This window comes from Olea europaea, chromosome 20, assembly GCF_002742605.1.
Source record: "Olea europaea var. sylvestris chromosome 20, O_europaea_v1, whole genome shotgun sequence".
NCBI classification, from domain to species: domain Eukaryota; kingdom Viridiplantae; phylum Streptophyta; class Magnoliopsida; order Lamiales; family Oleaceae; genus Olea; species Olea europaea.
In genome coordinates, this window is record NC_036256.1 from 15,365,812 (window position 1) to 15,393,793 (window position 27,982).

General features: G+C 34.6%; 3 protein-coding genes and 1 long non-coding RNA gene across 8 annotated transcripts; 1 reads left to right on the top strand and 3 right to left on the bottom strand.

The window, feature by feature from the left end:
* The first annotated feature begins 416 nt into the window (after nucleotides 1-416).
* On the top strand, nucleotides 417-5,433 carry LOC111369785 (ras GTPase-activating protein-binding protein 1). Of its 5 annotated transcripts, none has more exons than XM_022991425.1 (10): nucleotides 417-611; nucleotides 751-823; nucleotides 917-1,054; nucleotides 1,500-1,779; nucleotides 1,866-2,104; nucleotides 2,395-2,563; nucleotides 2,683-2,837; nucleotides 2,927-2,992; nucleotides 4,220-4,286; nucleotides 4,799-5,433. In XM_022991425.1, the coding sequence occupies exons 2-10, from the start codon at nucleotides 779-781 to the stop codon at nucleotides 5,083-5,085; spliced, it is 1,446 nt and encodes a 481-aa protein (XP_022847193.1). In that variant the 5' UTR covers nucleotides 417-611; nucleotides 751-778; the 3' UTR covers nucleotides 5,086-5,433. The 5 variants fall into 5 exon arrangements, with proteins under 5 accessions (XP_022847193.1, XP_022847196.1, XP_022847192.1 ...); XM_022991428.1 differs by having other exon boundaries at nucleotides 992-1,054; nucleotides 4,793-5,433; XM_022991424.1 differs by having other exon boundaries at nucleotides 418-611; nucleotides 4,793-5,433.
* A 1,762-nt stretch (nucleotides 5,434-7,195) lies between these two features.
* LOC111369784 (galacturonosyltransferase 8-like) lies at nucleotides 7,196-10,039 on the bottom strand. The gene is made up of 3 exons (XM_022991423.1): nucleotides 9,758-10,039; nucleotides 8,133-9,386; nucleotides 7,196-7,735 (listed from the first exon to the last, which is right to left on the bottom strand). The coding sequence occupies exons 1-3, from the start codon at nucleotides 9,926-9,928 to the stop codon at nucleotides 7,460-7,462; spliced, it is 1,701 nt and encodes a 566-aa protein (XP_022847191.1). The 5' UTR covers nucleotides 9,929-10,039; the 3' UTR covers nucleotides 7,196-7,459.
* A 2,628-nt stretch (nucleotides 10,040-12,667) lies between these two features.
* Nucleotides 12,668-14,121, bottom strand: LOC111369786. Its single transcript, XM_022991429.1, has one exon. The coding sequence runs from the start codon at nucleotides 13,997-13,999 to the stop codon at nucleotides 12,800-12,802; it is 1,200 nt and encodes a 399-aa protein (XP_022847197.1). The 5' UTR covers nucleotides 14,000-14,121; the 3' UTR covers nucleotides 12,668-12,799.
* Nucleotides 14,122-24,267: 10,146 nt separating this feature from the next.
* Nucleotides 24,268-25,141, bottom strand: LOC111369240. Its single transcript, XR_002698086.1, has 2 exons — nucleotides 24,883-25,141; nucleotides 24,268-24,450 (listed from the first exon to the last, which is right to left on the bottom strand). It is a non-coding gene; the product is annotated as an uncharacterized LOC111369240 (long non-coding RNA).
* Between the last annotated feature and the right edge of the window lie 2,841 nt (nucleotides 25,142-27,982).

Consider the following 27,982-nt stretch of genomic DNA (forward strand, 5'->3'; position numbering starts at 1 on the left):
TAAATGTTTGGCTTTGAGTAAATAAAGGTTCTAGAACATAGATTGTTCATTTATTTTATTTCTATTCTTCAATTAAACACAACATTTTTTTGTCCGTGCTCACTTTTTATATATAAATTCCTGGAAAACCCTCCGCTTTCTCACTATAGTTTTGCTACAGCAGCTCTTGGAGATCCATTGCTCGACGATGCCACCAGAAATTAGTGGGAATTTCTTTGAAAATTTTAAAAGAATTTATAGATTTGGGACTATTTATACCAATACCTGAAAGGTTTGGACCAAAAAGCACTAATTTCCCCTAAATGTTTGGCTTCGAGTAAATGAAAGTTCTAGAACATAAATTGTCAATTTATTTTATTTCTATTTTATTCTTCCATCAAACACAACATTAATTGGTCCGTGCTCTCTTTCTCTATATATATTTAAATTCCCAAAAGACCTTCCCCTTTCTCACTCTTGTTTTGCTGCAGCAGCTCTTGGAGATCAACTGCTCGACGATTCCCCCAGAAATTACTGGAAAATTCTTTAAAAATTTTAAAAGCCAAAAAGTAGAGAGAAACGAAGTCCAGTTTCTCTCTTACTTGTTCCCTCCGATCTGAATCGCCGTCCAGGTACCGCTGCAATCCCTCGATCCTCACTGACACTCGCGACATATAATATATGTGTGTGGCGAAATACTCATGCGTATAAAAGGATCTGTAGAGCTAGTGTTCGTATGAATGACTCAAAGAACTTGTTTTATGTGGTTAGGGTTTGATTTAGTTTTTCAGCGTTCGCTATGGAAGCTACAGTGGCGGCTCAGCAACCAGTCTCTGCTCAACTTGTAAGTGTTCATTTTTTTTCCCTCTCATGAATTTATAATTTCAAAACCGAGTTTTTATTTAGTTTTTTTTTTTTTTTTTTTAATTTGAATTAGGTTGGAAATGCGTTTGTACACCAATATTATAACGTACTCCACCATTCCCCCGGGATTGTCCATCGTTTTTATCAGGACACCAGCAAGCTTGGCCGTCCTGAAGATGATGGCTCCATGGGCATCACCACCACCATGCAAGTAATATTTCTGTCTCGTGTTGTGCTTAATTGTATGGTTAGTTAGTATATTAATTATTGTTAAACACTGGTAGCATTAAGCTGAAAATGATTAGGTATAGGAAGCTTAAATATCTGGCCATTTAGTATATTAATTATTGTTAAACACTGGTAGCATTAAGCTGAAAATGATTAGGTATAGGAAGCTTAAATATCTGGCCATTGTTGCTAAGAAGTTTGGTGCAAGAAAACATAGAGGGCAGATATCAACTTTGTAAATTTTGTTATATTCAATTCTCAATATGTTAGGATCCTAGATTGTGAGATATCTGTTATTGACAAGTGTATTTACTAGTTGTCATTAAAAAGACTTGTTCAATTAAGAAGCAGTTAGTTGAAATTTAGCTGATTTAAATTGAAAATTTGAGGTGCACAAACTTTCTTAGCGGTTGGATATGACTATACAGGCAATCAATGAGAAGATTCTGTCACTGAACTATGGGGACTTACGGGCAGAGATCAAGTCGGTGGATGCACAAGAGTCCTTCAACGGGGGAGTTCATGTTCTGGTGACTGGATATCTGTCTGGGAAGGATAATACAGTTCGGAATTTCTCTCAAACTTTCTTCCTTGCACCACAGGACAAGGGCTACTTTGTTCTGAATGATATTTTCCGATATATGGAGAATGTCAATGTGAACCCTGATTTGGTCGGCAATGTTGTGGTACCCATTACACCAGAGCCAAGTAAAAAAAATTAATGCTTTGTTTCTATGTATTTTGCATTGTTGTTTGGACATGAAAACAACTGTTTACTGTTTCATCATTTGCAGGTCCTGCTCCACTTCAGATTCATGTTTCTGAGCAAAGTACTCCATCCACAGATGAAGCTAACGGGGGAGAAGTTCACAACCCACATGAGAATGTAGATGTGCCAACTGTCGAAGAAGAAATTCCAGAAGAGGAAATTCCAGTAGCTGAGGTTGTTGATGAAGTACAGGAAGATTCTCAGATGGTGGTTGAATCTAGTGCTCAAAATGAAGAAGTGCAAAAGAAGACTTATGCTTCTATTGTAAGTGTCTACAAGCTGTCTACAGGCTATATTCCTTCTCATTTATCTTTTCACCTTGTTATTGTGTTACTTTTTGTCACCTTGATCAATACATAATTGTATTATATTTTTTTGGTACATTGGAAAGAAAATAAAAAGGTGAACATATCTAGCTCCTCGAAAAAGCAACCCAATCAGTTGTATTACTGATTTGCACTGTCATTTGAACATTCATTTACTTCTGTCTTATCTTTTCTTTTGGTCGTTTTCAATACAGTGGTAGTTCAACATTGCCTTTTGTAATATGTTAGGTGATGGATCTCAAGGAAAGCATTGCAAATTTCTTCCCACCTCTTGCTCCTCGGAGAGCTCCCCCAAAGATCATGGAGCAAGCGAACCCACCTTTACCACCTTTACCACCATCAACTGATGCACCTGTTTCTAGTTCAGATGCAACTGATATTGGGAATAACCAAGAGGGTGAAGACATATATGCCTGAGAATTCTATTGCCTGTTTATTGCCTATTAATAAATTGTTCTGACTTTGTGGTACTCGATACTGAAATAAATCAACATTCATGTTATCTACTTTGAGCAGCTAATGGTTACTCAATATATATAAAGGGCCTACCTATGAATGCTACCGAGTCCTTACTTGAGGAAGTTTTCAAGAAATTTGGGGCAATCAAGAAGGATGGCATTCAAGTTAGAAGCAACAGAGTATGTATCAAGTCTACCAAATCCTTACTTGAGGAAGTCTACCGAAGCCTATTGTTTGAGCACTATTCTCAAATCTTCATTAAAAGTATGTTCCCTAATTTTTTTATTTTTTATTTTTGCAGCAACAAGTGTTTTGTTTTGGCTTCGTGGAATTCGAGGAAGCCAGCGCTGCCCAAAATGCTATTGAGGTATGTGGTGTTTTATGATATAACATACATTCTTGACTGCATATGAGGATCACTGTTATGATTATTTTTTTATTGTTATTTCATCATGTTGCCTTAGTTTCTTGGCCAAAAACTATATATATTTATTTGATATAGGTAAAAACTATGTGTGTGTGTAGATCATAGATGGTTTTAATTACTCTGCAATTCTGGTGGTTCAAATGTTGTTTAAATTATAAATAGGTAAAAATGAATGGTGGATAAGTGGGTAGTACTCATGGATCCCACAAAAATGTGGATAAAAGTGGTTTGACTGTTTATAAACAAATTATAAAATGGCAGCCAAACATGGGCTTAGATTGTTGTTCTTTGTTTGGAAGAAGGGCTGAAATTAGATTCATGGATTATAAGATAATTTTGTCGGCATGTACCCAGAGTAATGCATTATTGGGTAAACCAGCATTTTGCATCTGTTTGTTTAATGTAGGGGTGGGTGTGGTTCCAAATAGTTCGATTTCGAAGAGAACTGTAATCGAACCAAAAACCAATGGTTTTCTTATGCTGGAATCATTGGACCGAACCAAATGGTTCCGTTTCGGTTTGGTTGGGTTCATTTCCAAAACCGAAATTTCTAAATTATTAAAGCAAATTCCATTACGAAGTTCTATCACCAAAAGTTAACACTCACATTCAAAATTAAGTCCCTTTTTGGCATATCCTTTAGATTTCATTTCTTTTCCATTATTATTATTTTATAGTACTCATTTTTAAAACACACGTTCTTTATTAAAATAATATTACACGCAAATAAAAAAAATTTCCTTCCTTTTTAACCACACATTCTCCATCAATTACTATTCCATAATACATTTCTTCAAATTAATGAGGCTCAAACAGGGCCTAAAACAATAAGCCTCATTCAATGCAAAGGAAAATTCCATCGCTATACAAAATATTGTCTAATGAAAATTATTCACCAGATTAACAAATAAACATAGTTAATTAAAAAATAGGCTGTTTAAAATTTAAGCAGAACGTGCCGGTTTTGGTTTTATTCTGTTCATTCCTGTTCTTTTGCTCACCCCTAGTTTAATGAGTTGGGGTGGGTTTGGCTGTGGTGAGTGTAGTTGTGCATGCTGGATGAGCATTGTATACATTTAAGTCAGCTTAACCTCCATGATCTGTTCGTAATTTTGTCTGACATATTGGTCGTCTCAGTTTTATACCCTATATCCATTGATGTTTCAGGCTTCTCCTGTTGCCATTGGTGGGCGCCAAGGTATTGTTGAGGAAAAGAAGTCTACTAATTCTCGAGGCAAGTGGTCTATTGTTGATGTTTCGCTTCCTAGTTTGGAGTTAATATATGACATTTATGCTTTTATAGCCCATAGGCAAAAATCCAAATCTGTGAGTACCATATAAAGATTGCTTCAGTGATTGATATTTTACAAATGAAATGGTGGAGTATTTTGAAATGGCAGTTTGATTGCAAGCATAATGTTTATAGTACAATATCCTTTGCACTTGCATACTGAGCCTAGGGAGAAGATTGTATGTTCCTTATTTTAGACTGTTCTGTGGAAACTATCGGAAAGAATATCTGAATATGTTGGTTCCTGTTTTGAAATTGGAAAAAATAAAAGAATATGTTGGGTATCTCCTAGATGACGGTTATGCTTTATTTTCTTCTACAAGACTAGTGAAGATAGAGCTAGATGACCTTTTTGCTTATGTCTTTGTTCTAGCAGTATTTCTTTTAATATTATGTTTTTTTAACTACCGTGAGATTAAATAGTTTTCGCAAATATTTGATTTCAAAAGCTACAGGGAACACTAGGGCGAGGTTCCAATCTGGAAGGGGTCCTGGATTCAGAAATGAGGGAGTGAGAGGTCGTGGGAGCTATGGAGGTGGAAGAGTTTACGGCCGTGGTGATTTTAATGCAAGGAATGAGTTTGGAAACCGAGGTGGCAGTCGGGGAGGATCATCAAACCGAGGTTATGGATACCAGAGGGCTGAAAATATCAATGGGAATGTTGGCCGCATGAGCCGTGCTGGTGGAATGGTCAATGGAGCTGCAAAAACTATGACACCTCGGGTTTCTGCAACCGCTTGAGAACGCTAGTATGGTCGGCAAGTGGTTTTGTAGGCTTTTCCTGTTAAATTCTGGTAAATTTTAAGTGGTTATTAACCCAGCAGGTTGACAATTTCATGGTGATGGACCGTCTGAATTTTTTATAGGGTTTTCTCACTAAGTTCTCTCACAACATTCCTGTTTGTCGGTATAATTGATTAGTAGACGATAAGTAGGTTTTCTTTGCTATTTTACTGGTGCCATTTGATGCCCTGGAGTTGCAGTTCTTCCTACATTTTGGGTTTTGTATGAATGAATAATTTTTTGCGGGGACTTTATTGCTATTCATTCTTGGACACGATATGGTAGAACTCCCACAATACTTTATTATTTTGTTTGATTAGTGTAAGTAAAGATGTTTCTTCGCAATTTTCATTATTACGATATGGTAGAATTGTCAATCACAATACTTTATTTTTTTTGTTTGATTAGTGTTGTCTAGTTAATAAAACTAGCATTCATGTGCACCACAAGCAACTTTTGAGGAGCGTGCAATGGCCAACAGTGGCTGTTGTGGACTCGTGGCGACTAAAATATTGTGAAGAATTATGGTATTACACTCAATTCTTTCAAGTTTCCAACTTTATTTGCTTTGAAAAAACACGATTCTATTTTATTAGCCGTTCGAGTGAAACAAAATAACGTTGAACGTGGATATGGAGTTGTTTGTATTTTGGATTTGCAAGTGCACAGCATATTGGGATGCAAAATTATTCACTTGTTTCAGAGCTCCTCTACTGAGAAAGCAGGGAATGCAATACATGAGTTGAACACTGGTCGAATTGCACATGCACACATCCACCAATCCTTCAGCATTACTTTAAATCAAAATAGCATTACAAAGTACCACAAATCACATGCTTCTTTTTTAGTAGCGAACGCCCTTGTAACTAATTTTTATGACCGACTTCCTACATCGGTTCTAGTTTAACATTTTGTGCTAAACAGACAACCACAACTATTACATGTAATCCTTCAAAATGAAAAAGAAATGACGGCTCAAGTGCAATAAGAATTTCTCAGAATCAAACTTGCAGGACAAGAATGAATCTTGTTAAGACTTGCATAAATTTAGACTTAAGAGCATGATAGCTCTGGTAGCAAATACATGTGATGAGAGGACAACCCGTGTTAATTGTCCAATGCATAATCTCGTTCTCTGCATCTACCATGATGCCAATATTTGAGGGTGAAATCCCAAGATCGTAACACAGATGGGTCTTCCATTCAAAACATGTACATAGACCATAGTTATTATACTTCTGAATGGAAAAACCATGTGAATCACTCTAGGCAAGCATTAGCATTGAAAAAGATTTTTTCCCAAATGGCATAGAGAAGCAAGCGTAGATAATGTTTTGTATTCAGCCCGGATGACCCATGCATTTGTTCCCAAAGGAAAATAGAAAATCGAATACAGTAAAATGGGCTTCTTCGCTGCACTGTCGTGGTAACAACATATTTTCTTTATTATGTATAGAACAAAACAATATCTCAGTCATTACGAAAATCAATGCATTTCCATCATGCAGCCCAAATGATTTCAATAGTTAACGGGTTAATAGGACACTTCATAGAAAACCCTTACAGGAAGATACAGTAGAAATTAAAACTTCCTAGGGCTAATACGTAATTAATCATAGCCAGGAATTATATTCCAACTTGAATCTATTTCTTTACCGATAAAATTCAAAGTTAGCCCATCTTGATTCATTCAAGGCTTCCCTCAAAGACTGTCCAAATAAAGATTCAAAAGTGGACATATGTTATATAGCTAACTGCAAGAGATAGATTCGACCATCACATCCAGCGTTACATTAAAGCATTGTCTTTCTAGTTCTAGGTCTTTAAGTGACTGTCTGTTGATACTTAGTGACTGAAAATTGAGAATCCTCAATACTTCTATCAGATACAAAGACATTGATTGAATTTAAAATGCAATCTAAACTTAACAGGAAAAAAAATAAAAAAAATGTGACAATATCAACCATGGCATGCAGAAAATAGAGCAAATAAGTTTCTAGCAAAATTCAGAAGTAAATTAAAAGGATTGTGATATTTTTATACACCACACATCAATATGCATTGTCAATTATGTTGATCATCAACACCAAATTTCAAATAGCTTAAGTTTTCTGAATATAAATCACATTGTATATAATTAGCTTTCAGCAACTGATAACTATTGAACATATATGAGCAAATAACATGATCAACCAACGGGTGAACGCTAAAGCCTGAATATAAGTGAAAAATACTAGCACATTAATTTGAGGAGAAAATTTACGTGTAAGGAGCAGTGACAAGCCTCAAAGTTATCCGCAAGACTAGCTTTGCTTTTCCTGCAAGCACATATTCATAGACCAAAATTGCAGGCCTGCACATACTCGTTTTCGTAGTCGACAAACTTGGTCCAAAGTGGACGGAATTGGGTTATTGCAATGTCAAGCCATGGCTTCATATTCCCATTGAAGTGTATGACTGAAGCATTGTTAATCTCATCCATGCTTATGCTTGGATTGTAGCCAAGCCCCAAAACATGCCAATACTTGTCCAGTGGCTTGGTTGTCGAGTAATATGTAATAAGACCTGGAGGCAATGTCCCTAATTTCCAGAGTGTTCGATTCTCATTCTGCAAATGATGACACACATAAATTATACTTGCAACAAATAACATGGAAAAAAAATTCGAAGTAGCTAAATATATGCAACAGTTAAGGAAAAAAAAGAAAAGAAAGGACATTGGATGTGTACAGTTTTACGCCCAGTCAGTCAAGTACAAAAAAATTTAGCCTACCAGTGTCCTAAAATAATTTTTCATTATGAATTAAAAAAAAATCTCATGGTCCTCAAGTTTATCACATTGTCGTCTATGAGAAGTAAGAAGGTAAGATTAGATAAACTTGAGGGCTGAAAATGCTTGGGCCATTATGGTGAGCAGAGATGCACTTCTATAACTCTTATGGAATAAAATAAAAAATAAACAATAAAAACAAATGATCACTTGTACTACTTGAATGCAAACTCACCAGATTCTGCCAGTAATGGTATTCTTCAGTGCACTTCTCCCTCCTCCAAGCATCCAAATCAAAGAAATTCATGCCATAAGCCCATGCGCATGCCTTGGGACTAAACTTGGCTTTGATCAGAGGATGTGTGAAATTCATGTACTGTGCATAACGATGAAAAGATCCAAAACATGTCTCCACGGCCCCATTCACCTTTCCATCCATATCTATCTCCCAAAGCCCAGTCAAATCCCTTTGAACCACTATATCATCATCCAAGAACAGAATCTTATGCAACTTTGGATACATTTCAGGTAAATAGAACCTGAGATGATTCAGAATTGACAGATATTTTGGATTCCTAAACTTCATATTTGTTGTATCCTTTGTTGCATTCTCAAGCTTATTCTCAAAGTAAAACTTTTGTAAGTTAGAAGATTCAAGCTGTTTAAGCACTGGAACATAAGAGGAATTCAAGAATTTGTAATCCTCCACAGCTTTCACTTCAATGTGAGCCCCATTATAATCCCTCATTTTGAACATCACTTGCATAGCCCCGAGATTCATTTTATCTGTCACGACATGAAACACATGCTTCCATGGCTCTTTTGTGTTTTTCACAGCTGAGTTCACCACGACAGAAGCAGCAATAACATTATCCGAGAAAATTGCATAATGATAAAGCTTAGGGTCTTCCAACTCTATCTTGGGGGGCTTTCCTTCGTCTGTATACTTGTCGGGATGTGCAATTCTTTCTTCCATCAACCTTAAAGTCAAGCAATGCAAGCTTTTGGGGATCGATTTGGCAGCAATCAAGCTTGAGAAAGCACCCTGTTTTTTCGCTTTCGTCAGCTGTTCATTTAATGCAAAGATATTATCTTTCAGCTTATGAATTTTCAGCTGATTATCAAATGATTCTTTCGCCTCGGAAATCACTTGTCGTGTGAATTTAATTTGTGCTTTCACATCTTTCTCAAACTGTCTTAGCACTGACTCGTCAATTGAATTTGTCTCTGCATCAAATAATGCCTGATAAGAAGGTTTTGAGAGCAGATTGGTGTAATTACGAGAGAGTTCTGCAAAATTCCTAACAAGCTTCGAATTTTCAAGCTTGAGCTTCCGCGCATAGGAAGCATAAGCTAAAGCTAAACTTCTATGATCTCCTGCTTGTTTTCGGATCTGATCGATCCGAGGCTTTAATGGATCCGATTTCAGTGCCAGAACTAATCTTCTGACTGATTCCGAACTAAATCCATATGAATCAACAGCAAACCCCTAAAATTAAGAAAAATGAAAATCATAGATACATTTTTGTCATTTGCTGATATTAACATTAACAAAGATATTAGAACATGAAAGTAATTAAACCGAAAAGAAAATAACAAAATCATTTAATTCGAAGACAAATTAAGATCATAAAAACAAAAGTAACGGATAAATAAATCTAATCAGAGCAACTATAACCGCATCTACACATTCACGGGTACAAAAATACCCAAAAAAAAAAAAAAAAATAGACTTACACATCACGTGCATTATTCACACTCTTCAAAGATCACAAAGAGTAGATACATAAAAGGTATAAGATATTAAAAATGAAAAAAAAATACTAATAATGTTCGGAAAATAGTGATAATAATACTTACAGATTTGATGTCGGCAGGATCGGAAGAGGAAGTAAAAAGAAATGAGATGGCAAGGAAAAGTAAAACGGAGATCGTAAGAGAACCAACAAAGAGTATGGAGCCCCGAACGGAACGCCTGGTAACCCGATCTGAAGGCGGAATGCTGTGGCTCCGACCTGTAATTACAGCCATGTCTTCTCTTTACAGTCTGAATGTGTGTGTTCCGAGTGGGAAACAGAATCAGCGAAAAAGGAATAGCGGAGAGTTATTCACTGCAATAGGAATTGCTGATTTTGTTGCAACTGTTTTCATAATTGTGTTGTACGCTGGGGCATAGTGCGTAATAAGGTACAATTGAAGTTGCTTGGCTTGCAACTGCCGACTGCCGAGTAAAGCAAACGCGGTTGATGACGTGTTTAATTGCGAATGGACCCCACTAACATGGGCAGGAGAGATCAGTGTGATTGATAATTAATGAAGTTAGTTCTTTTTAGTCTCGGATTAATGTGTTTTTAACTTATTGATTAATTGCAAGGTAAAAAATCTCTAAACCTACGTTTGGCACCAATTCCTGCTCGATTATTGATAGAGCGAATAGATCTTGAAATCTCTCTTTTGATTCCCAAGAAATTCTTCAATTTCTTCCGAAAGCAAGTTGTCCGTGAATAGCCAGAGATTTTTAATCTATCGTTGTGTGATTTCTGTTGAAGCACATACTCAGGAGGCGGGTGCAGGATAAATGATTTTAAAGTAGACTCCATTCATTAAATAGAGAAGATTACTAAGAAATGATTTACAAACACTCAAATCACTTCTTATACATATAAATATCCAGAAATTTATAAGTATTATTCATTTATATTGTCGACAATCCTACGTCCGTGTTTGGTGTAAATAAAAATTAGAATTTTAGTAAATTTTTTTTATAAAAATTAATGAAATGTATGATTGAAAAATTGTAACTCTACCTTTGCTTTTTCTGGAGTGTTAATTTTTTTCAATCCTTTGTATATATTAAATATTTGACATATTGATGTAGATTCAATGTTAGATAACATTTATGATCACAAAAACCGTTATTAAGGTTTTTTCACATGACACAAATATAATTTTGAATAATGATTAAGTTTGACAATTACACCGAACCAAACATTATTTATTAATTGAAATTTATAATAATAATCATTGCTAGAAATAGAATGATAGTATTGTTATTGACGTTTGTCCTAAAACATCTTCTAAAGGTGAAAGTTCATTATAGTCTATAATGAACGATTTAAACAATCTTGAAGTAAAAAATAAATAATAATTTTTAAAATCATGTAAAGTAAAAAAATTCCGGTAAAAATTGGTGCAATTGATTGTTTAGCGTGTGTCGATTTAGTTCAGATGTAGTTATATTATAGTAATAATTTCATTAAGACTATAGATTGAAAAAAAAATAAGAAGGTACCTTGTACATTGTACAAGAATCACACAATTAATAAAATAATTATAAAATTAACTTTACGTCTATTTTAACGGCTGCCAGCAAAATTGAGATTACCTTATTTCTGTCTTTTGCACTACTAGAATATGTCCCGAGGGGCGAATTTCTCTTTTCTCTTTTGCCTTATGGGTTGAGAGAGATGAGAATGATCATCCGGGAGTTCAAGGCCAAGGCAGGAATTTGCACAGTGTAGCCAAAATGCACTCTCCCTTAATATTTCCAAGATTTCTCAACTCAATTATTACAAATCAAACTTTTATTTAAATTTGGATCCAAGTAAATGAAATGTAAAAAGGGCAAATTATCTTTGGATATTATGGTTTGGCAGAAAGATTAGAAGCCAAAAATAATTTATTTAGTTTCGAGGTGTCATTTTAGGGTTTATCCAATTGGTCACTGAATTTTACAAAATGTTTATACAGGGTTAGTGAACTTTAAAAATTACTCAATTCTGAATTTTTCAAAAGATTTCTATGGGATTGTTGAACTTTGCAAAAAGGTTCCCAGTGGTCATTGAGTTCTCCTGGGAAACTTTTTGCAATATTCAATGATGAGTAAGATAATTTTTAAAGTCCAGTGACCTTATGGAAACATTTTACAAAATTTAGTGATCCCGTGAAAACCTTTTGTAAAATTCAGTGATAATATAAGTGATTTTTAAAGTTCAGAAACCATGTAAAAACTTTTGGCAAAGTTCAATTTGAGTTATTAACTCTGTGATGATTTTACCAAATCAAAGTATGCACGGTTCAAACTCGATATAAAGTCCAAATCAATTATTCAAGATTAATAATAGACTTACACCGGCGGGAGGCTGGAAAATCCCTAATTTCCTGTCCAGAAATGGGTACCAAATCAAGGACGGATCTGAAGAAATCGACGCTATATCAAGAAAGAATTGGCACCAAATCTGACACAGAAAATTGATACCAAATCTAGACTCGATATTGAAAGAGAGTGAGCCAAATATTTAATTAGGTGGATTGAAAGGACAAATCTTGAGAAGACATAGTAATTAGATGTGATCAATGGACAATTTGCACGACTTATCAACTCACGTCAATGGAAAGAAAAGACTTATATAGGAGAGATTTTGAATTTGTCACAATTATTCTGACTTGAACGTCGAAAAGTCTTCACCAAGGCCTCATTTGATATTGATTTTGGTCACAAATCAACTTAGTACACGTATGATTTAGCTAAAAAAGTGAACAAAAATTTAAATCAAAGTCAACAATAAATTTTAATCATAGATTTTTAATAGGATCCACGACTTTCATCAACTTTTCAATTGAATATTTCATTAACTTTTGTCAAAATCTATTAAAAAAAAAAAAAAAAAAGACTGATTTTTAGAAGGCCGAAAGATGCAAAAACAACAAAGGCTCAGCTAATAGGAAAAAGGGCATCAGCACTTGGGTCTTGGCTAAGGCATAACAAGAAACAACAAACGAACATATATACTTGTTAAAGCAACTTCTTTAAAACAATTAATACAGAAATTCTAGTTGAAGTGACTTCTTTTTAGAACAAAAAATACAGAGTTTAATTTGCGTACTTGATCAAATAGAAAATTAGTATTTATCTCCTCCATTATGATGCACCTTCTTCCCTTGCCTACTCACATTGTGCAACCATCCAATTCCTTTAATGGCTTTTGATATATTCCTAACAACATTTGGCCTTCCGATTCCCAAATTCATCTTCCCTGCTGAGAATTTGAGGGCTTGTAAGCAACACAATTGCCCATCATCAATATCATTCTCGTCTTGTTCATGCAAATGGATTTCGTTCTTCTTGTTCTTGTTTTTGTTCTGGTTCTGGTTCTTGATCTTGTCATTGGTCTTCTTCTTCGTGTTGTTTTTTGGCTTTGATTTGTCTGAATCCATCTCATAAGTCTCCCACAAAGAGTCCATTCCTTCACCTCCATCTACATTGCGTCTCTCTTCGAATAACTTGCATGCCAATGTCCTCTTCCACTCCTTCTCCTTCCTCATTGACCCATAAGTCCCGAGATTTTGACTCTCGAAACTTTTGACTTTCGAAGTGTACTCTCCACCATTATCAGTATAGTCGATATCAAGGTCACATGCCTTGATCTTGGAGTTGTACTCTTTTTCGTCATCAGTAACATTATCCATTGTCTTGGATCCATTTCTTGTCAAAGACTTTTCTTTCTCCTTTTCGACGAGTTCATCGGCTTTCGTACCCCATGTCGGCTCAACTTTCTTAACTTCGACATTGCTGGTCATGGTTTCAAACTCATCTAGTACTTTTAGAAAATCCTCTAATCTTTTCTCCTCCAATTTTTCCATAAGAACTGAATTTTCTTCCAAATTACCAGTGAAAGCCCCAGATTTGCTGATGCTGCTGGAATCTTCATGGCTAGAACTCACTTCTGATTTTTCCTCCAAGACTTCAACTGGGATTTCTTTCCCGTCGATTTCGGACTCCCCAAACACGATTTTATACAATTCAAGATCTTCCATGCAGTGAAATTCTTCATGTTCATCATCATTTGTAGAAGGTTCGGCAGCAAAATTTTTATAAAAACTGGGAATGAGAGTGAGGAGAGAGAGAGAAAGAAGAAAAGTTGTGATGAAAAGTGGAGATAGAAAAGAAATGAGTTTCAGAAGGTATGGAGAGAAGAAAATGAAGTATGAGAAGTAGAGAGGATGAGAGAATATGAAGGAACCAAATGAGATCATCAAGTCAGAGATGAGAAGACTATAAAAATGGGTCTTGAATGTGCTTGAAAAACAAAACTCAGACATTTTTCTACTGAGAGACAAAGAAGAATTGAAAAATGGAAGATGATGATGATGAAGAAGAAGAAGAAGAAGAAGAAGAAGAGGAAGGAAGAAAAAGAAGATGATGATGGATTCTTTGTTTTAGAATCAAGAGTGATGTGTGTGAGTGTTGAAGTGAATGCGGCGTGAATAAAGGGAGAAAAATATTTATTGAAGGTTACTCACTTATGGGTATATTTTCTAGCAGTCACTTGACTTTAATTCTTTTTGTTACGACCATGTAACATACAATTTTATTTTATTTTGACCATTATGTCTATAATCGTGACCAAAATTAACTAGTCCTAATTATTGAAAGAATGTGTGATTCTAACGCCTATTTTTTTTTTAGTAAATTTCGATAATAATTGATGATGTGTAGTTAAAATGTTGTGAATTTCATGAAATGTGTGGTCAAAACTAATTGCTGATTTTGACTTAAATTTTTATCAACTTTTAATCTCTATCAAATATAAGTTTAGTGTTAATCAAGAGGTAAATAATGTATCATTAGTCACATAGGACTAGTCATTAGTTTTGGTCACAATTACCGTCAAAATGATTAAACTGAAATAAATTATGTTCATATTTGATGCAGATTAAAATTAGATTTTTATTAGATTTTAATATAAGTTGATGTAACGTGTAATTGAAAAATTGTGAATCTCATGAAATATGTGGTTAAAATCAATTGTTATATCAATTATGAACTATGAGTTAGTTGATAATAATTGAAGTTAAATGACGAATATAAAATAAATTTAAAAGTTGAATGCCTTCATTTGAAAATTTTCCAATAAAGGGATCAGAAAAATCGAAGGCGGGGGTGAGGTTGGGGGTTGGAGAGGTATAGGGAGAGTGACATACTAACTAAAATGTTGTCTGCAGGAGAACTTTTTATCCTTCTAACAACTCTATTTTGTCCTTCTCAACAATACACAAGTAAATTGTGTGGGAAAATGCCACATCTTCATTAATTTTGTACCATGTGTCGATACAAAATGATTAAATACATTTCGATGGTGAGTTAGCCATCACACATACGCATGTATACAATTTTGGAAAATGATAAGTGTACATCACATGCTGTATATTTTATTTGACAGCTCTCTCACATAACAACGATTATTTAAATCATAGCCCATCTCTCCTATGTGAGAAGACTGTCAACAATGCTGTAAAATAAGTTGTACCAATAGCACAACTGTGCAATTTTCTTGCAACATAGTGGAGAGGAAATGGTAAGGGAAAAAAGTAGAAGTTTTGCATCAACGAGTCTAGTGTAGATAGAGATTTCAAAGTGAACTGATTTCGTTCGTTTTTTATAAAGTCAGGATCGACTCACATTCCAAACTTTTCAAAGAACAAGTCATAGGTCATGCTTTTCATTTTGACTTTAAGAAACCTCTAAAAGAAAATTTAATAGAGGGAAATTTATTCTAGAGCATGAGTTATTCATGGCGCTAGCAAGCTCTCCAATTAATTCAACCAAAAATAATTGAGAAAATCCATTCTCTAGTCTGAGGCCTCGAGTGATGATTCTTCACATCCTTTCAGTGATTGTGCTAAGGGAGATCATGGGGATACTAAGAGGGTACGATTGCCAACCACTTATCATTTTTGTTGGAGATGAAATCATGCGTGATAGGCAATGTTCTTAAATTTTTTTTGGTATGATATGTTTAGTATGTTAAGTAGAATGAAATAAGGAGGCAAAAAAAAAAAAAAAAAGGGAATGATACATGAAATTTTTTTAGCAGTCATATTACATTATAATCCATCGAATGTTGTATATTTAGCAAACTTGTAAAAGCATTAAGTTATTGTAAATAGCTTTTTTAACTTGCTCAGCCGAAGTATAAATGAATAAAAAAAAAAGCAATAATAGATTTGCAGAACATGTTTTTTGATGATAATGTCCTTTAGAGCATCCTATTCTCATCTACAACCTTTCTAGGATTAAACAAATTATGGCTGTCCCTCAACTCTGTATTATAAAATTAGCACATAAGAGACAACTTTGACTAATGCACACTTATATTGTACACAATTGATTCGGTAAATATGTATCTTCTTTAATCATTTCTAGTTTAAAAATACCTATTTCACGTTAAAAAATTTATTTCTTACTGTATATTAATGATGTCGATCGAAGATGGCCCGACCAGTAACAAGCCAAGCTCGTCAATGACTCCGTCCTCTCGTGAAACAGATCATGTAGGACTTGACCTTCTGTGATGTCGTCACGTGCTTATCTTCAACAACTTTGTTCGATTTGATCCAATCAACATCGTTATCACGTCCCAAATATTAGAGAAATTAGCTAGTAATACCAATAAAAAGTAGGAATCTTTCTGGTAACAGAAAAGCAGGAGGTGACAGAAGTGAATTCTAAAGGATTGAAGTTGGGCTTAATTTCACATGGGAAACCACTCGATTGCTACTCGATTACACCCATGCATGCCCCCACCTTTTCTTATAGGAGGGACCAAATGTCTAATGTTAACATTTTAATTATAATTGAAGGAAGCTGGGTTCGATTTATTTCTCTTAAGTCAAAAAGTTCTATAGCTGAAAAGTTAAAAAAGCATACTTTCTATCATGAAATTCCTGTTTTCATATTAGTGTTAGTTGCTAGAAGGACCATAGGGCATAAGATTTATGTGATTAATTTGTTTAGTTAATTTTGACCGACAACTTAACTTTTAATTAGTAACGTCACAATTGAACAGGTGACGTTAGTCGTTACTTATATAAGCAAATATCTTTAGAAACAAGGGTCGATCTACGTTTCTTTGATTTACCATGTATAGCGAGGTTTATTTCAATCAAAATAGACATCTCTATTTATTTTAAAAGGTTGTTTCAACAATCGTCACTGTTCAGAAAAACTTGTATAGTGTTAGAATTATCACAAACAGGTCTATAAATTGCATGCTTTTCTACCAGAAAAATTATACAATTTCCATTGCAAAATTCCATGCTTTGAATATTACTTCTCTATCTTATTATGATACTATTTCTGAAGTACGAAGCACTAAATTGAATTAGTTAAGAATCTTATTAATCGTTGTGCTGCTTTCATATAAAATCATATTCGTTCTATCTTTAAAGACGACTGTTGATCGTCTTTAAGTATTATAGGGGAAAAAAATTGTTTTAAGGACATATTTTGAAGTTAGTGAGCTTGAGTTAGATTACGTCCATGGTTATTTATTATTTTATTCTTCTTCCTCTGCTCAAATACAGTTCCGATAATCTGCAAAAGGAAGTATACTGAGATTGTTCGATGGATAAAACAGTACTCCGAAACAACACCTCTTGCATTTGCTTCACTTGTGCTCAATTGCCGAGCCGACTCTTCCAAAAATTACATGGTCGCAGGCTACCGTCGAGCCTAGAATAGTAGATATTGGACACATTCACTTTTCACAAAAATCTATTTGCAGTAGGATATGTAGCAGATAATAGTGTCTTTCAGATCGATCTAAATGTCCATAAAAATAATTTGTATTAGCGTCTAATCAATCATGCTATATTACCTTCCTCTTTAGAGATTAATTTAAAGGCATCCGAAGTCGGTCGAGTCATTAAACATTGAGGCCCTTTTTGATTTAGATAAAAATCAGATTTTTTTTTTAGTTTCGTTGAAATTTCATGAAATGTATAAATAAAAAATTGTGGATCCCACAAAACATGTGATTGAAATTAATTTTGGATTTTGATTTAGATTTTGATTTAAATTTTTAGTAGAACCAAGTTGTAGTTGAATAATTTTTTATTTACTTGTTTTCAACTACAATTTTTTTTCCCAGTTTTCTATGCAAATGAAACAAGCAATGAATTAAAAAAAGGTTGAACTCCAATCTTGAGGGCTCCCACCACTTGGCCCCTAGAGTTTTGTGAAGGAGGTAAATCGCGAGATGTGCCCCAACAGGTCAGGGAACAAGAGCTGTTTATACACTGCGCCTACAAAGAGTCCAATTTCATGTCTCAGAAATCGAATCCCCACATTACGACTGCCAGCAAGGCGTGAGATAACCTAAGTCCCGTCCTTTGCACCACTGGACTATACTCTGGGGGCCAAATAAGCAAAGAATTAAAAATACAAGGTAAATTCCATGAGGGATTCCCTATCTTTCTTAGGTATGGTACTCATGTCTCCAATTTATCATTTGTCGCACCCATGCTATCAACCTTCTAAAATTGTGACACACGTCCCTACGTAAAGGAAAATGTTTAATTGAATATTAAGTTCCTGTTAGGTAAGAATTAAATCTAAATTATAATCCAAATCAAATTCAATAATTAGTTTTAACCACATATTTCATAGGATTCATAACTTGTTAATCACGTAATTTGTTAATTTTTATCAAAATATACAAAAAAAATTTGATTTTAATCCATACCAAATAGATCTAAATGAATAAGTGATGCTGACTAGACGTTACTAAAACTTTAAATTGTTCAAAAATACTTATTTTATTCCTATACAATCCAAACAATGGCTTCAACTTTCATTTTAAAAATGTAGGTAGTCTAAAATTACTTAGTGTTAAAGAAATTTATCCCATTGATTCAATTCATCCTCGTTTTGTCCTCAACATTATGTAATTGTCACCTGATAGCTCAGCACGAGTATTAATATGAGTGCCACACTTTCACTATGTTAGGGACATAAATGAAACAAATAATTAATCAAGAATATGACTATTATACTTGGGAAAATTTGTGACCCTTCCCAGGAATATACTTAGGAGTTTAGTTTATAGTGGTTCGTTAACCTTTTTGCTTAGAGTAATGTTATTCGTAGTCACTCAATATGGTAGTAACTCTATATAGCATATACATGACATATGATTATTTGATACATATACGTCATATAGAGTGATTGTTATAGTGAGCGACTGAGAATAACATTATTTATTGCACCTGCTTTCGAACCTCAATTCATGACTGCAAATTGCCGCACTCTCACTAGGATTTTCCGGGCACGTATAGCCTAGGTGCACTAGGATTGAATTTTCTGCAATAATTTTCTCCTATAAGGCCCTAAGTGCAATAATTTTCTCCTATAGGGAACTAAGTTCTTACCTAGTCACCGAATCCACTCAAATTTCTTCATGGAATGAAGAATGGATTGTGCTATATGTACAAATACATTTGTACTAAAAGTTTTACACACTCTCACAATAGAATGGTAGGGACCACATGGCCGAATTTTTTAATGCAAGGGGGGCCCACATGCATGTGAGAGTGAGTAAACAATTTTGTCAACCAAATTTTGTACAAATAATTTTATCCATGAAGAATTACAACATTTTATGACAGGGACAGCATATAGGAACGAACACACGAAATATAGGAAAATACTTCCCAACTTTTATTAACGTAATAACAGAACGCACTCATAAAACATAACAAGTAACCAACCCTGTCAGTAAAAACCGCTTTACTTATGTCAAATCCTTGACATATAACCACCGAAAGTAACCGCCCCAGTAAAATCCCATCTAGCTAGCTTTGAACACATCTACCAATTGTTTCTCAGGCATGCATGCCACGAATCTGCTAGGCTACGTTTGGCCAAAGGCTAACTCAGCTAACTGTCTTTCATGTCGGGCTCCTTCCATGTCATGCCATCGTTCATGCGCTACCAATCCAACCACTCTAGAACGATTATCGACAGTGCTGCCTTGCATCGAATATTCCAAAAAATGTACTTTACTGAATACATCTCTATCATGGCTTCGACATGGGAGAAAAGCACTGCTCATTTCTTAGACATTTTAGCAATTGTGATTAGGGATGGCAATCGGGCTCGTCCGGTTGGACCGCGCATGACTCGGCCCAGAGAGAAAAAGTCCGAGCAGGCCCGGCTCGAGGCTCAGAGGCACCGAGCCCCATTTTGGAGAGTTGGTTCGTGTCGGGCCAACTAGTATAAAAAAAGAAAAAAGAAAGAAAAAAAGGGGATTAAAAATTTGATGCCTTAACCGGCAGCTGTAGCGGATTAGCCGCTTGGCTGCCAAACATGCATCATTTTTAGGGAAAAAAATCAAAAAATTCGAGCTTGGCCTAGTTTGGCTCGGTAAGATCCGAGCCAAAAGCTCAGGTCAAGCCTTATTTTTTTAGTTGAGCAAAAGGCCAAAAAAAGTCCGTCTTAAAAAAGCTTGGGCTCTGAATTTTGGCTCACAAGCCGGCTGGACTCATTAACACCCCTAATTGCAACCATCTAGGGGGTAACACTAGGCTGCAATAAAATTACATAACTCAACTCGTTTGATTTGGATTTACATAACATTAAATTAAAATTTCAAGTAAAAATTAGTAATTATTTTTTTGTCGGAAAAGTAGAGTTTGGTTCTAGGGTCAGATTGAAGTAGATTTTTTAATAATAGATTTTGTGAAAAGTGATAATTTTGGAGAGTATGTAGTTAAAAATTAAGGAAAATTTATGAGTCCAAGTGTAAAATTATTTTATTGAGAGAATATGTGATTGAAAATAAGTTTGTCAAAAAAATGAATTTTAAAAAATATATACCAAACCTTAGCTTAGATTTTATATTTAGAAGTCCAATAGCATAAAATTTGTGTTCATTATTTAGTCATAGTTTTCAAACTTGACTTGATATTGATGTAGTAAATACACTGAATCATTGAGTTATTGATTTAACCGGTAAGTTGTCATTGTTGAATAAATGATCTGAACATGAGAGTTAAATAGAAATATGAGGATTGTATCAAAGAATTAACCCCTGTTTGTTTTCCATGATTTGCCCATTAAAATGAAAAATATGATCATTATCTATCATATCAAATCACCATATTTGACTTTCTGTCTATTATGTGGAGCCCGTAATGATTATATTTTTCATTTTCATTCCTACATTAATGTGGCTCAAACGGGGCCTAAATATGTTTTTTTGTTTTGTGGGCCTGGAGATGTGTTTTCCACATGAAATTGGATTGGGTTGGGGTTGGGGTTGGGGTTGTATTTGGCTTGGAATTGAGTTTGGGCTCGAGTTTGGTTTTGGTTCTTTTCAGTAAGATTTGGATTTTGTTAGGCTTGGGTTCTGGTTTTGGGCATTGTGCTGGGTTTGGATTTCTGCGGTTTGAGTTTTGATGGGCTTTGAATTGAGTTTTGGCTCAAGTTCAGTTTAGGTTCTCAATTTAAGATAGTTTAGATCGGATTTGGATTGAGTTATGTTATGGGCTCATTTTTCTTCATAACTGGAGATGGCAATGATTATGTACACCTTTTACACTATCGACTCTTCAATTTATTTATTTTTTTCAAAAACTGTTTATCATTTTTCATAATCATTTTATTCTGATAAAATCTCTAAATAAAAAAATTAATTTGACTCTTGAATTTTAAAAAAGATTAAATATTTCATATAAATATATATTTCTAAAAACACATCATCATTTAATATAATTTGAATTTGGGGAGAAATATATGTAGAATTCGACAAATTAATAAAATTGTTAAAAGATTTTACAATTAACCTAAGTACTGAATAAACGCACATTCAAAATGGTAAACAAAGTCAAAACAACAGCTAGTTTAGTTAGGGACCAACGGCTAGTTTAGTTAAGGAAACAACTGGGTTCATTAATTACTAAATTCCCGCCCAAAGTTTCCCGCCCAGAAGTTAAACACTTGATCATTCCTGATTTCTTGTACAACGTTATAAATACGAAGAATACACTGAACGTTAACATTCACAAAAACAGTCTCATTGTTTAAAAATCTGTGATTTTCAAGATGGGTATAGGTATTGATCTGAGAAAGTTGTATCAAAACACATATTCAGTTAACGATCAAGCAATGGAAAATATTTTTGATTTTATCAACGCATCAATTGCGGTGGCTGCCAAGGAGAAACCAAAGGAGTTTCTAGCGAGAAGATCTCGAATTATCGAAGCCCTTCTAATGGCATCTCCCATGGACGATATTGATCAAGATTGCTCGATTTCTTCGACTTCGAATTTCAGTTGCCAGAGTCTCCTGGATGAAGATCTTGATGATCAATTTGATGGAGTTACGTCGGCACCAACGAAACCCATAAATCTTGGCAACAAGGAAAAGGGTTGTGGGGATATTCAATCCGTGGTTCTTAATGGGGAAAACAAAGACGGGGGCAAAATGTTTCAGAGAAAGATTGAAACTGAAGATCCAAAGCATAAAATTGAAGCAAGAAGTGGAAACGAGGGTTTGAGTTTGGATGAAGTAAAGTTCAAGGAGACGAATATTGATGTCAAGAAGGTGAAAAAAAGGGTACAAATTGGCGCCAAGGAGAAGGGTTGTGGGATTACTCAATCTGCGACTTTTGATGAAGAAAATAATGGCGGAGGCAAAAAGAATCAGAAAAAAACCGAAACTGAAGATGCGAAGCATAAAATTGATGAAAAAAGTGGAAACAAGGATTTGAGTTTGGATAAAGTAAAGTTCGGGGCCACAAAAAGGAAGTTCGAGGAGAAGGGTTGTGGGATTATTCAATCTGCAACTTTTGATGAAAAAAATAAGGACAGACGCAAAAAGTTTCAGAGAAAAATCGAAACTGAAGATGGGAAGCATAAAATTGACGCAAGAAGTGGAAACAAGGGTTTGAGTTTGGATGAAGTAAAGTTCGAGGCCACGAAAAGGAAGTTCGAGGAGAGGAGTCTTGATATTAAGAGTGGGAAAAGAAAGATACAAATTTTGGACTTTAAGGATATTCCCCAATCCAAACCAATTGTTGATGATAATCGATTCAACAGAGGAGGTTTCAAGAAATCTAGGCGCTGATGTGCTTGTTCTTTTATTTTGTAGTTTGATGATGTAAATTTGAATAGACAATGATTTTTACTCTCTTGAATGGAAAGAATTTTGTGGTTAGTGTTAATAAAATTTCCAAGGTTCAGTTTCTATGATTATTGTGTTCCAATCTGTTGATTTCTTTCTGAACTTTAATTCTGTTATTTTCCTTTTTTAAAAACGTTGCCTGGAAGCAGAATTATTGCAGCATATTTGATGTTTTTTAGTATAAATTTCTATTTGACTTATTGCAAGTTAGGATTTTAAGATTCTGATGAGAAGTTTCACAGCCTTTGACTTGCTTCTGAATTTTAGATGATTTAGAGAGAGTCAATTAAATCACCAACACTTGCTCACCCAAATTTGACAAAATAGCTATACCTTAGCTGAAGTTGATGAATCTACCTTGGGCTTATCCTTTAGAAACAGCTTTCCTTTTCCTCAAGTGGAGTTCATTTCGTGTTTTTAAACATATTTCTCCACTTGGGATTTGCTCAGAAACAGAGGATTCCTTATTGGAATTGGCATCTACCCTTGATAATTTTCTCAATTTCTTATCAACCATCCTACTAAGAGACCGAATTTCCAATCTGTGGTTGATTCAAGTTCTTGTTTTTCCCTGGAGATCCAACTTGCTTATGAGAGGGTTGACTCAAATCCTAATTTCCAGCTGCGGTTGATGCAAATCCTAAGAAGTGAAGACCGTGTCATAAATTTATGTCTTCTAGTTGGTAGGATGTTGTTTGTGATTGGAATTGTAGGAAAAAAGTACTAGGTAGGGTCTTTTGAATGTGTAGTTTGTAGTTTGTCATTGGCGTTTGGTAGCTGTATTAATTAAATGATTTGTCTCTGATTTATTGCAGTGTCGATTTTTTGTAGAATCCTCCCTTATGAACCTAACGAAGAAGGGGATAAAGCAAGACCTTGAACCTGGGCAGCATCAGCATGGACAGCTCCCATGTATTCTGCAGTAGGACCTCATTTTAGAAGTTCAGGAAATAAACTCTGTTTGCATTTACTTAACAACAATAGTGGAGATGATTTTGTAAAAACAGAGGCACCAGATGCCATAATTTATCAGAATTGTATATCATAATTTATCAGAGGCACCAGATCATTTGCATTTCCCAGAATTGTATAACACCTGTCACAAAAACTTCAGCCACACCAGAATGTTATACACCAAGTATTCCAAATTTCCAATTCACTCAACTATACACCAAAATATAAAATTTCAGTCAACCATAAACTAAGCATAATTAGTTTCGTTTGTACATCAACAAAACATAATTTCAGTCAGATGCACAACAAAAGAAAATTAATTCAAAACCTTATCATCTTCATAATCTAAATTATAGCCATCAAATAACATTGATGTACTACTGAGTTGCTAAACTTTTCTTTATTCTTGGTGGTGTATATGGAACTGATCCCCGAGCAACCTTTTTTCTTGTTTTTTTGTTATGGCTGTCCTTTCGAGCAGTGAATATATTGACAGTATGATCTGCATTTAATCCAACCAAAATCCGTGCATTTTCATTCTTATCGTAATGAAAATCATCGTCATTAACATCATCTTATGAATCAGTCAATTTGTATTCACCAGTTACCACTTCATCTTCTTCAAGTCTGTTATCTACAATCCAACAGGTAAACGGAATGGTCACAACACACATTATATAACCTCAGAGATTTTCAAGCAATGAAATGCAGACATTAATTTAGATCATATCATCTTCATGAAGCCCAAATCCTCAATATAAAGCAACTAAATATGATGATGCAGTCCTAAAAATGCCCATTTACTAAATGATGAACTAACTAAAAATGGCTAGAATATAAACAATTAATACTCAACAGCCATTGCAGTACCTAAATGCCACCGTAAATGATGAACTAACTAAATACTGGAGGAGAAACTAACTAAGATTCATAAAAGAGTGCCTAAAAATACTAAAAAAACGTGGGTCCTCTTCTAAGAACGTGAAATAACGTGGACATCAACAAAGAGCCCATAAATTCTTCAATTACTGATATAAAAATCAAGGTTATGGACACAATATTATACATGACATCCGAAAATTCATCAACTTTACTGTTGCCAATCATCTAACGACATTGTGGGTCTCTCTTAATCCTCATTATCAAAACACGAGTTTGGCAATATTATGGCTCAATTTGATTGTCCTTTTTCTGGGATGAATCTAGGTTTATTATAAATCTGGAGGGTTTTCGATTTCGGGATCGATTTGGAACAATTTCACTTTGGCATTCAACTGATGGAAATCTTGACAGATGCGATTTGTTGGAATGAAGCCTCGATTATGATTTCGTATAGAAGATTGGGGACCATTCCGTTGAATGGGTCCTCAAGCTATTCGGATGAAGCAGTTTGGCCCTCCAACTATTTATCATCAACAAGTTAGTCCTCCCTCTAGTCAAAAGTTGCTAAATCATTCTCCAGTTATGTAGAAGGTGCACTTTGGTCCTCAATCTACTCGGCCCGAGCACTTTGATCCCCCAACTATTCAGCAGGCATGTTTTGGTCCTTAAACTAATCAAAAGGAGTGAATTCATGCTCCGACCATGCAGAAGGCAGTTTCATATTCCAACAACTTAGAAACAACAATTTGACCATCCAACTATTTAATAGGAACAATTTTGTTCTCTAACTATTTGTAGGGGCAATTGGTCCTCTATTTACTTTGAATGTGAAACTTGGTCCTCTAACTATTGCTAAAAAATAAGAGTTGGAAAAAGATGTGTGGTTGCAAGTGTTGTCCTACTTGTTCCTGATGTGGTAGAAGTTGTGTATGGAACGATAACGGGGAGATGGATACACAATAATATTGTTCAAAATAAGTTCCTAGGGGATCCAAGTGGAATATTGAGGATTAAATTGTTTTGATGCCATTTTTTACTATAGTAGTAGATGGAAAGGTACACAAGACATCAATAAATGCCAAGAGATCATAACCTATCAATGGATTATGATATTAAAGTTCCAAGAGAAATTGGTATTGGTAAACTTGAGAGGTGTTTGAGCATGGAGATCAAAAGGTGGAGAGGATTCCACCAATTGAGAGGAAAAAGTGGTCTGGTTCCTAGAGTTTTGATTGACTCATTTGAATCTTGCTTCGATATAATGTAGAGTTTGATAAATTCGAAGTGTTTGGTTGAACTCAAGAAGAAGCCTACATGAAATTGTACTTTTACAAGAATGTACTTGAAGATGGTTAAAGATATATGCTAAATTCGTAACTTCTTTCTATAAAAATATTGTTAACCTCAATCTTTGTACAAGCCCAATTATCAAAATAAATCAACTAAAGCGAAATGTCAAAACTTGTGGTAGCCAAAAATTTATGTAAGATATTGCCACATTGCCTACTTAGATGGTGGCCACACTTATTTTCATTAGAAGTTCAATTAATTACGCCCAAATTATTTGTATTTCAACTCATAATTTTATTTTTTGGAATTTTTTTTGTTGCTCATGGTCGTAATATTACTTCGAGATAGTTCTCTTGGCCGTACTTAGTGGCAATGATGTAGCCACACGATGATTAAATACTTATTTGTTCAAAAGCCAACTTTCATGATTTGCGTTCAGCATTAAATTTGGGTTTCAGAATAAACACATTAGTCATCTAACTACTCGGTTGATGTGAACTACGAATAAGCAGAAACTTGATCCTCCACCTATTAGTAAGAACGAGGTAGCTCTCTAAATTAATAATATATTTGGTCCTCAAACTATTCAAACACGCTACTTGGCCCTCTAACTATATTGAAGAGTTAATGTGGTCCTCAATGTTTTATGAGCTATTTGGTCTTCAAACTATTAAATATATACAAGGTGCTCCTCCATTTATTTGGTATAGTAATTTTGTCATCCAACCATTCAGTAAACCCAATATGGCGCTCGAAATATTTAGAAGACAAAATTTGGTCCTCCATGATTCAATAGGGCCTACTAGTCCTCACTCTAATCCGTCGTAGCAATTTAATCCTCCGACTATTCAGGAGAAATTGTTTTTCCTCTAACTATTCAAACAATATTAGTTCATTCTCCAACTATTTAGGGGGATTAATTGTGTCTTAAAACCACTCGAAGCAACAATTTGGTCCTTCAACTAATTAGAAGAAGCAAGTTGGTCCTCTTCATACAAAGAAAAGAGACTCTCACGTTCCCAAGGAATGATGACCTACCATAAAGTTGGGACAAGAACTTCAATTAGAGTTCCATTGACATCATACACGACATGGACTCTAACTTGCTCCTCCCGTTTGCCAATAATTATGTAGTCCTCCCCTAATAAAAAGGTGCTAAATCGTTTGCCAATAGTTATGTAGAAGGTACAATTTGTCTCTCCATCTACGCAGTAGGAGCAATTCGGTCGTGCTACAATTTGGTAAGAAAATTTTGGTCCTTGTCTCCTTGAACTAATTAAAAGGTCAGAATCCATCCTCCATCCATCTACATAGAAGGGACAATTTGTTTCTCCGAACACTCAAAATTGCAATTCGGTCATCCAACTAGTTAATAGGAGCAATTTCATTTCAAAGGGGCAATCAGGTCCTCTAATTATTCTAAATATGAAATTTGATCCTCCACATATTGTGATGTGCAGGTGGTCAGAATGCGAAAGTTGCTCCACTAATTAATTTTATAAACACTATGTTTTTAAAACCAGAATCAGAAAAAACAAAAGGGCCAAGGAAGTCAAACTGAAAAAATTAATTAATTAATTAATATATGTATTAAAAAGGAAAAATTAAAATTAGCGATCAATAGTATGTAATGATAGAATAGATAATTGTGATCAATAAAATGATATGTAACTTTAAAAAATGCGAGATTTTGACTAAATATGTAATTGTGACAGATTAATTTAATAATTTTTTATCGAGAAATAAGTTGTGATCATGAAAAAATAAGTTGTGATTTATAAAATTTGTGATTTGTGATCGAAAAATAATATATGACCAATAAACTTTGTGATTTGTAATCAATAATAATACTTGAACTATGAATTTGATAAATTATGACCAATAAAGAAATTGTTATCTGTATAATTTGTGACTGAATAATATTTAGCCAATTTATTTGATAATCTGTGACAAAAAAATAAGTTGTGAGGTATAAAATTTGGATTTATGACAGT